This window comes from Aythya ferina (genome assembly GCF_964211825.1).
Source record: "Aythya ferina genome assembly, chromosome: 3".
Classification (NCBI taxonomy): domain Eukaryota; kingdom Metazoa; phylum Chordata; class Aves; order Anseriformes; family Anatidae; genus Aythya; species Aythya ferina.
Window position 1 is genome coordinate 103,644,491 of NC_140298.1, and position 10,950 is coordinate 103,655,440.

The window sequence follows — 10,950 nt, forward strand, 5'->3', positions numbered from 1 at the left end:
GAAGTTTATGTTGCTATATACATTCAGAAGGGTAACTTAGGTTCCAAAACCTATTTAGTATCAACAGGCAGTGGTATTTAAGTCTGGTTATCAAAAAAATAAAGTGTAAATGCTCAAAAAAAAATCAGATTAGCTTCCAGTCAGTGTTGAAGGCTCAGAAAGTACTTCAGTATCAAGACTAAAAGAGTAGAAGAAAAGGCACCTTAAAGAAAACTGCAGACTGCCAGGATTAAAGTGCGTCACACAGGACAAGCATCTACCATCAGCTGTTAAGTAACCAAGGTATCTGGTTCAGGACACAAAAAGCACACAGGAAAAGGGAGACTGAGACTTGCTGTGCTTAACTGAAACGGCTGCCATCAATCCAACAAAACCGTGCACAAAGTGACTGGAACATCCCAGTTTTTCTGGAAAATACAGGCAAGACACTAAAGGCTGGTGACCACGTGGGTAATCCCACCATCAGCCCAGTCACTGCAGCCTGGGAGGTCCTGGCACTTCGCAAGCCTTGGCTCACCAGCTATCTCTTTAGACGTGTTCCCCTGGGGCTGGCATTCCTGCTTTGCTATTTTGTTTGTATCCAAGAAAAAGTGGTCTTGGCAAGTCTAAAACTAAAAAAAAAGAATTGCACTTAAACGCAATTGAATTCCAATGAAGAGCTACCCTTTACAGAAAAGCCCTATTATCGATACATACAAGGAGTGTCCCCTGAAAAAAACACGTATCGTGGAAGTGATGTCTGTAAAAAAAAAAAAAAAGAAAAAAAAAAGGCACTTACTGAAACCCAGGAGTGTATTTAGTGCCATCACTAGGGGAAGAAATTAGAAGAGCAGGTAAAGGCAGTGGCACTGTTGATAAAGCCAACACAGACTAACTATCTGGTCTGATTTCGGCCATGCTGCTGGCAAGAATTACCATCAGAGGGAAGAGGTCATTCTCCTTCTCAGTTATACATAAACCTCACCACCGGGCACACTGTGTATACTCTGAAATTTTAGAGTTTTCCAATCTCAAATTCTTCAGCAAATGCACACACAGCACGAACGAACAAGCTGACAATGAATGAGAACTGTCTTGAATGAAATCAGAGCTAGTAACTATAGAAAGGTTGAATTCTGTATGGTGTTTTCACATTTATAGGGTAGTTCAGTTTTGACTAATACATCCCATTTGAAAATTTCCACCCCAAAAATATTCTTTCCATCTTACGCATGTTTAAAAAAAAAAAAAAAAAAAAAAGGGATCAGAAAGCCAGCCTTCCATACACTACAAGGCAAGGAAAAAACTGCCTGGAATGCCATACTATGGCTATCTGGCTGAGACTGTTTCACATGGGGCTAACGTCATAGCATCTTCATCAAGCCAGGAAACAGGACATGCCCTCAGCAAGCTCACAGACAGCCCCACACACTACCCTATGTAGTCCATACTCCAGCGGGGCAGGATGCCATTCCCAGGGTATCCAATAAGCTGGAAAAACAGGCTGTCAGCCCTCCTGCGGCTCAACAAAGGCAAATGCAGAGATTTGAGAAAGAAAATAAAAAAAAAAGAAGCAACAGTCACAAGATGCAGCAAAGGATACCCTAATAACACACATGGAAAACATTATTAAACAAAGACTGGTTAACCAAGCACTGCAGCAAGGTCCTGAGGGGCTGCAGGATCTCCACCCTTGAAGATTTCCAAATTCTGCTTTGCTAAATCCCTGAGCACCATGATCTAACCATGCACTTAGCCCTACAATTAGGAGGCTGAAACCAATGACCTCCAGAGGTTCTTTCTACCCTAGGTTTTTCTACAAATCTTTGATTCTCTGAAGATGCTACCTAAGTCAGAAGGTTTCCAGTACCACAAAACCATTTAGGAAATCAGAACTGAAATAAACACTGATGATACAAGTTGTTTATCTAAACAAAAGTGAAGTCCCGAGGCTAACAAAATAGAAAATCTACTAAAGAAGATGAAAACATTATTTGCATCATCTAAGCTTATTTTTAAAACACACACAAAAGATATAATAGCACAACAAGATAACCTGAACTGTAATCATCACACAAAACAATGGAAACAATCACTAGCAACAAACATTTGTGTGAACCAAACCTCCTAAAAAACTCCTTGGAAGCCTTAATGGAGTATAATGAAATTAAGTTGTTAATGGTGATACGCTCAAATAAGACTAAATGACATGGCAAAGCAACAACTAACAGTTATCACACCATCCCAGGATTCAAAATAATCCACGTGTCAACTTCTTACTGTCTATCAGAGTTTGCTGGGTAATCCAGGTAGTCATTTCATCCTCCTGGTTACACCTAGACTTCCCTTCTAAACTGGTATCTTTTCATCCAGATGAGCATCTGCTCAGATTATATTTGAAAATACGCCCCTATTTGGATTGTATAACAAAGGTTTTCTTGCCTGGAAACCAGGATTTAGGGGTAGAATTGTTATTATCCCAGGTTTGATCCAAGATGGACAGGAGGAAAAGAAGTACACACAACTGGATCTGTGAACTAAGAAGCAATTCTCAAAGAAAGGGTGGATCCCTACTTTCCAGCTCAGAAGAACACTCAAAAAAAACAATTAGAATGAAGGATATGAGAGTGCTTGCATTGAATATTGCATGCTCAGTCTGCGCAAAGGTAAGCAAACAGCAGAAAATAAAACTGAAATGCATATATTAAATGACTAGCGCAATCTCTCTGATTATTCTTTCCGCAACTAAAAAGCAAAAATATGAAACTGACCTCCACAAAAGCCATCTTACCTCATTTCTTTCATCTACATCCCTGCACTTCTCAAGCAGGGCTTTCAGAGCAGGAACATTTCCTTCTTCTACGTAGGTCAACAGACTCTGACTCATCAGGCTTGCCATCTTCGCACAGGATTTGAGACGCTTCTATAACAAAGCTTACCTGTATTCCAGAAAAGAAGAAAAAAACATAAGTAAAGCATCAAGTCCCAATGAGAGTTGTTTCTAATATTAAAATTAACAGATTGTATGTGCCAATATGCCAGCAGCTGGATGCAAAGCCCCACCATTCTCCCCAATGAAACACTCTGGACATTACACCTAGACTACATTTCAAGTGAATTGTGTTCTTAGTTAGAAAATGTATTCTATTTTAAAGCTGTTTTGAGTGGATTGCACAGTAGCCTTTCATTTGTGTATTTTCTTCTGCACATACAACTTTAGGGGAATACCTGCATGCCCCAGAGATGTGTACAAACGCTAGTTGTTTATAACACAACCCTTATCCTTCAAGTAGATAAGCAGAACATCGAGACCATTCAACACGCTGAAACACAGTGCAAATATCTAAATTACAACCATGGAGAACTTTGAAGAACACCATTTATTACACGAGTTATCGTCTCCTTTATCCAGCCATGCCTGCATGCGATGGCACGTTGTCAGCTTACTGCTCAAGCTCAGCGTGGCTTCTGTTGACTGCTTGAATGCTTCTTTTGACCTTTAATAGGTAAGACACGGGAGATTGCTCTTGGTTGAGACAGAACACTAGGAACAATAAGACTTCTTATGAAGCTGTGAGCTAGGAAGTTGGAAGAACCAGCAGCATCACTGCACCACATGGACACCCAGAGCTCCAGAAGCTGATTTTATTCATTTTGCATCTCAGTTAAATTTCCCTGGGTGCAGAACACATTTTTTGGCTAAACCCAGGACTCCATGGACCCCCCACCTTTCTCCTCACCCACAGATGACATGTTTGCACTCTGTGGCTTTTTCTTGCATAATAGCACTGTAAGAATAGAATTAAAACTGACGGGTGGTGTTAGCTGAAACCTACTGGTTAAGCTATTCTCCACCAGGCAGAAGCCAAAACCCCGTGGCTTTCCCAGGCAAATTCTCTACCTTCTATTTTCACATAAAAGCAGCTAGAGAATTTTCCTACACTCCCAATTGAAGAGGAACATGAGCCAAAAAAAAAAAAAAAAATTAGACAAGAAGCAGCTAGCAGGAATTTCCCAAAGTTTAGAGCAGAGAAGTTGATATAAACCTCTAACTCTGAATTAAGTAATTCACTCCAGCTTAAATTGCTTAGACTGTAACCCTACTACGCCATCCCTCCTCCTGCAGCAGTGGAGCTATAATAGACAAACACAAACCGCTGTCGGGACATATTAGACACAACCTGAGCTCACCCGCAGCCGCCAGAGGACTTTGACACAGAAATGCCTGGCTCAGAGAAATGTCAGCAAAGCTGCCAACGGGCTCAGTTAAAATGACAGCAGCTCTGGGTGCGTGCAGAAGGGCTGGAGGGATACACAAAGGTTCAGTGCCAGAGGAAGCGCTGAACTGCCTGAATTGTAGGGATGTAAGCAGGGAGCATCAGAGGGAGGAGAGAGGGAAAGGAGAGCCTGTGAATCACACCGTTAAACTTGGGTTTATAACCCAGGCTGCAATTAAAAAATAAAAAAAAAAAAAGAAGCACAACCAAATTGTATGGTTCAGACAGTATTTTAAACCCAAACCTAAAATCTGTTCCAAAGAAGTCCAGATCTGGCACACAAAGCCCAGCAACAATTTTAAGAGGCCCTGCACAAACAGCCTAAGAGGGGTAAACTAAAAACCCACAAGGTATGCCCTGTTACCAAACAGTTCAGTACCAGCACACAAAGGGGGATAAACAGTACAAGGATGGCATCATGTAATTGCTTTGGGTTTGGTTTTTTTGGGTGTTTGTTTTGGTAGGAGGCGCAAGTGCTAACTGAGAGGCTGCTAACTTAAAGAGAAACAAAACAAAAAACACAACAAACCACAACAAAAGCGACTGGCTGAAAAGAACTGGAGCGATCGGAGTGATTCAGTGCCCACACATGGGCACTGACTGTCATTTTAGATACCAAAATAGCAGAAAAGTCAGCATCTTGCCTGGCACCCAGCTGCCATTCCAGAGGAGCGTGCCTCCTCGTGACCCGCTGTGCGCCTCCAGCCCTGCCCAGATGTCTCAGAGTTTCTTCAGCATCCAAAACGACACTTGATGTTCACATTGGGGCACCTGGATGTCTTCCATCTTTGTCTTTTCATTTTTTAAAACATATTCTGATGGAAAATCATGAAGTGCAACTTGCCACTAGCTGCAGGGCTGGCACAGACACTTGCCAATTTCCCTGTGCAGCATCCCGGCTTCCCTCCCATAGCCGTGCCTTGGCTCTCATGCTACCTTCCCCACCAAATAGTAAATGAAAAATATGCTTAAAAACATCAGCAAAACATGATTACAATCTCTTACCAAATATATTTTACCATACAGTTGCCATCAGATGTTTTCACACCAGCTTAAGATTTATTAGCAAAGGAAAAGGGCGTTCAGCAGCCCTTCCTCCTCAAAGCCAAGTCCTCTCCTTTATGTTCCTTACTGCCACGTTTCAAAGAGGCAACAGCACCGTAGATAAGCACATGGCTCCAGAAATCATTGCTTGATTTCTTGGTTATCAAAACCACACAGCTTCTGCCCTAATGTAGGTCTGAATCCTTAGGTGCAACTTCAGCCTTTGACTGACAGCAAGGCACCTCAGCTCATCCAGAGCTGCATTTGCAAACGCTCTGTTAATGTGATTTTTAAATAGTCAAAGTCTTCTTGGGGTGAATCAGCTCCAAGGACGATACTGATAGTCTTCCTCACTTATGTTTCACTGTCACAATAATCACTGTTGCTTCTTAGAGCTAATAATGGTCTACTTTCTAAAGACAAGAACAGCAAAAAAAAAAAAAAAAAAATTAAAACCCTGAGTTCCACATCCTCATGTTTTTACTTGACACTTTTCATGCAAGCTTTTCAGAGTGTCCTAAAGTTCAAGATCAGCATGAGGCCTTAGAAAACGGCTCTTTAGCAAGTCAGCAACATCGACTTCCATTTAAGAAACACAAGCTGGCTTTATCAGCTGAATATACGGGTTAGTATTCTTCTCATCCTTAAAGCGAAGTAAACAAAAAAACATAAGAAACCCACTAACACACACACATATAGAAGAGGTTAGCGTTAAGATATTTGGATGTTTCACATTTATTTGTTTTTCTTCAACAATAAACGTGCCTGAACTTACGCTGAAGTTTGTTTGTGGTATTTCACACCAACTCAGGATCAGCTGAGCACAATCACTGTCCACCCTATTATTAAATAAGTTTGTTGTTATTGCTATGAAAATTACGCGCAGTGCTCAAAGTCTGCAGGGGTGCTAGACATTATGATGTGATTTCATCCCATGCTGAAGGTTTATTTTAAATTGTTAGAAATGCTTTGAACCAAGACTGAGGGACTGTCCCTAGACAAGGAAATTAGCTTTATTCTGACCCCTCAAACGGAAAAAGCATGCATGCATTCCTATCCATTGCAAAATAAAAAACACACTACCACCACCACTCCACACCTCAAAAGCACTTCCCTTTACCAAATGAGAACATGCCAAACTTGGTAATTCTAGTGCAAAAACAATACTGCCTGAGAGCATCCAGTACATACAATGATAAATTGCTCTATTAAAACTATTTACTTTGTTCTTTTGACACATTTTGTACAACCTATACCCGTGCTTCCATCAGTTAAAACCAAGAAATCTATTTGGAAGTTGACCCTCTTTCCTATCAGGATTAATTCTGTTTATTTCCCCCCCCACTCACGCAGAACCAAACCAGTTCCCAGCTGATGAACCTCCTCTTCATTCACCTTCCTAACTTCTAAGCTCAGAAATTAAAAAAAAAAAAAAAAAAAAAAAAACAACACTCTTGGGCAGCAAAGCCTGGTACTTTATACAACTAAGAACACACCAAGAGCAAGGAAAAGACATCCTAAGCACCCAAATGCTCAGGTGAAGGTAACATTTGCACAAGGATTAACCTGTTTTTGTGCTTCATTGACTGGCTCTCCCATCCTGGGCTGAAGCAGATGTTATCACTGCTTTGGAAAGACTGCAAAAATTTGCTGATTTACTAAACTTTAGTCTCTCTCAACTGCAACGATACTGACGGCAGAGGTCCTGATCATGCCAACCTGTAGATTTTTACATACTCTCAGTACCTTGTATCAGCTTCTACCTACAAAGAAAAGATTATTACTACACACTAAACTTTTGAAATACCGCAGTCTTTTCCATAGCTCTCTCCCATAATTTTTGGTTATTTTGTGAGCTGTCACCACCAAATTCAAACATTAACATTACCAAGGAGACTCTTTGTTTACAATAGGATCATAGTGACTTACATAAAATGCACGCTTTATGAAAAAAAGATCGTCACCTTCTTTTTAAGATGTCTCCTTTTGTTCCAGATATTAAAGCTACCTTCCCAACATGCAGTACTGTGACAGATCTTTCAGGTAACTGTAAAAGAAATAATTAGTGCTGCTGAAATCTTGGTGTGCAGAAATCAGACTTGGAATTATGGGGAATCTCGCCCTGGAGAGCTGGAAATGCCATTCTGCCAAATTAGAATTTAAAGGAGAATGGAATACAAAAGAATTGTATGTATAAAAGTCATTATGAATTTGAAAAATTAATGAGAATTTGTATTTTGCAGTGGCAAAGAACTATGTAAGACAAGAACTGGAACGTGGTCTGTACTCATCCTGCAGGGAACCTTGCTGATATGAGCACTTAACCTAACCTTCAATACCTACTGTGCATATTTCATAAACATTAGAAGAGGTAACAAGTCAGGTATCACATGAAATGGTAAGTATTTTTAATTGCTCCTTCTACAGGAGCAAAGACAACCGTGATTTTGCTGAAATACCAAATTTTCAGAACAGATGAAATGAGTTTTGAAAACTCTAGCTTCTGGTATGCAGAGGAAAAAGAAACAACAAACCTAAGTTTCCATAACTAATGTACACCTACCCCACTTCTCCTCTGCCTGAAGTTTCAGTCTGACTAATGACCTCATGATGATTTTCAGCTTTTCCTTGCTATCCGGGAACATTTACTCTACCTCTCTCAGCCACACTCACGTTAGCCAAACAATAAATGTTTTAATAGATTACCACACTTTTTGTTGCTTTATATCAAAAGAACAAAATATAAAGTTAGAAAATATTGAGAGACAAAAAGAGAACTAAAGACGGGGATGTGATTATTCTGAAACCTGTAACAAACAGAACCAAGTGAAGTTTGCACAAAAGGAGGCCCCTATGGCTCTAATCATTATTATAGTAAAAAAGATGTGGGAAACTGGAAATAAGCAAGACGTTAAATCCAATCTCTTCCATCTTATGCACTCAAGGCAACTGTCAATTCCAAATATTGCAGTGACAGGATTTATTATTATTATTTTTAAGAGAAACAAGACTAGGGATTACATCCAAAAGACCAGAAAGATGCCAGGGTGTAGGAGAATCAGAGAATCACTGGGTATATTAGGACAAAAAGAGATCACTGTCACCTGATAGCAACTATGAGACACGTCTATGTTCTATCCTAATTAAAACGATCAGCTAAAAGAGAGGTTTCGAGCAGTATCTCACAGTGGTGATTTAAATCTCGTCAGAGAAATCACTCTACCTTTAAAACACAATTTGAATACAGTTAATGAACAAGAAGGTATTGTTAAGCCCATCTGAATTTTAGAAAATAATTCAATGGCTGTACGAAACACAAAATGCAGAGTCCTGCTAGACACCGCTTCAGGTTTTAAATCCTTCAAATAAAAGAAAGTAAAGAGAAACACACATCAATACTGAGTTTGTCAAAAGGAATTATACTAACCGATATAAACCAAGCTGTCAAAATTCATCCAAAGCACACCAAGTGCAGCAGGAAAGCCCAAAACATCATCTCAATCTGCCTTACAAAGCCGGGATATTTCTCCTTAGGAGATGAAGGCTTCCTCAGACCCAACCTCCTACAACAAAAACCTAACTTCCACTTGAAGAAATGGAGGTCTGTCTGCTACCAACACTTCAAAAGGAACATGGCCGTGTTCCAGAAGCAGTAAACATGCATGATTTTGATTAGATTCACGTTTCTCCATAAGGGAGTCGTTTTAAATAACCGGTTGCCGAACAAAGAGTAACCATCAAGCAAATAGGTGTGTGTGGGGGGGGGGGGGGGAGGGGTGGGGGGGGAGGGTTATTTATGCCTTCAAACCCGACTTAAAACAAAACAAACAAAACAAACAATAACAAAAGAAACCCCCACTCCTTGCATCTTTCCATCCCTTTATTACTTGGGGGGGGGGGGGGGGGGAGGGAAGGTGTCGGCGGTTAACCCCACAATTTGGGGATCTGCCCACCGCTGCCTCACCCCTCAGCAGCCCCCTGCCCCGCGTACCCCCTCAACCGAGCCCGGTCCCCCCCACAACACCCCAAGGAGAAAGACGAAGGCGAGGCCCGTCCCGATGCCCACCGAGGTCGCTCGGAGTCCCCCGGGGGCTCAGCACCGGGCCGGGGGGCGATGCCCGCACCCCGCGGCTCCCCTTTCCCCAGCGACTTTCCCCCCGACCTCCTCCTCCTCCTCCTCCTCCTTCCCCTGTCCCCGCTCACCCCACAGCCGGCGGGACTGGGCCCCTCGCGGGCGGCTCCCCGGAGCCTGACGGGGAGGCTGTGGCCGCCCGGCGCCGCTCACTTCCCCCAGGCAGCGGCCGCCGCCGCCATTTTACCTCCCTCTGCCTCCCTGCCCCGCTGCTGCCGGCCGGGCGCGTCATGGGGGCGGGCGCCGCCGCCCCGGGGAGGGCTCCCCCGCCCCGCTATGGGCTCCACAGAGCCGGGCAGGGCTCCGCCTGGCCCTGTTTGATATCCCGGGGCTGGCTGGAGCCTCTTCGGGTTGAACAACCCCGCGGAGCCGCCGCCGCCGCTTTAATAAGCGGTTGTGAGCGGGTAATAACGGGGACCCGAAAAAGCCTGCCCGGGAGCCCTCACGGCCGTGAGTCACGGAGCTCCGCGGCGCCCCGGCACGGCCGCGGCGGGCAGGGGAGGTCCTGCCCGGGCCGGTGGCTTCGCCTCGGGGCCCTCCGGGACAAAGGAGCGGCTTGGGGCTCACGGCGAGCCCGGCCAGCACCGGGAGGAACCGCGCCCCGGCGCGCTGCCATCAAATACATGTTAATAAAATAAAGTGTTTGTCTGCTGGGACTCCTCCTGTCAGCCTCCACAGACCTACGGGTTTTCAAATTTTCTTAAAATATTACTGTTGTTCAGAGTTTATACCAAATATATATATATTAAAAATCTCACTTTATGACAAAAGGTATTATCATAGCTTTTCCACCCGTCAGTGAGTGAGCTGTGTTCTACAAACCGGCTACAAGTTGGTCAGGCAGGGACCTACCTGCACATGCTGGCACGGAAGGCGGTTTCTGTGCTTCGCCTTCTGCCCTTCTCACTGGTGCAGTCCCAAAGCTGTCCCACTGTGCACTGACCCAACTCCTGACAGCCTTGTGCCGTCTGATCTCATCTGAGGAACTGCAAAACACTGCCTTGTGCTCTTCCTCTCGTACCCTACCCTCACATTAGGCACATTTTCCCATCAGTGATTAATTCACGCTGACAATGAAACGTGGTCCCATGGAAGAGTTGAAGCTGGAATCTGGTACAATTAGGATTTCACACAGAGCACTCCACTTCTCATAAAATATATATATATATATATATATATTTTTTTTTGTGAGGCATACAAATAATCTTTTAATGGTTGTTCCAAAGACTTTGTCACATCACGAATGTAGCCTGAGTGACACTTAACAACTTGGAGTAGTATTTTTCCAGTCTGTAAAATATAGAAGTATATGGTGATGCTCTTTAAAAGGGTAATAAATGCTGAAGTTTCTAAACTGCTGCTGTACAGCGCACAATCTAACCTAATCTTATGCCAAGGAAGGATCTTTTCTCCTTCCTACTATTCATCTTTAACAGGGTTTCACAGAAACACAGAATGCATGCAGGGACCTGAGGAGGCCCCAGCCCAGCCCCTACTCCAGCAGGGCCACCCAGAGCA

At 43.1% G+C, this 10,950-nt stretch overlaps 1 protein-coding gene across 4 annotated transcripts in view; it reads right to left on the reverse strand.

Moving 5' to 3' along the window:
* The window catches only part of KIDINS220 (kinase D interacting substrate 220), a 71,196-nt gene extending 61,537 nt beyond the window's left edge, over positions 1–9,659 (reverse strand). For all 4 annotated transcript variants that reach the window (XM_084513618.1, XM_084513617.1, XM_084513616.1 and 1 more), the window contains exons 1-2: positions 9,504–9,659; positions 2,771–2,918 (exon numbers count right to left, since the gene is read on the reverse strand). In XM_084513618.1, coding sequence (XP_084369744.1) covers positions 2,771–2,878 — 108 coding nt within the window. In that variant the 5' untranslated portion in view covers positions 2,879–2,918; positions 9,504–9,659. The remainder of the gene's footprint in view (positions 1–2,770; positions 2,919–9,503) is intronic.
* Between the last annotated feature and the right edge of the window lie 1,291 nt (positions 9,660–10,950).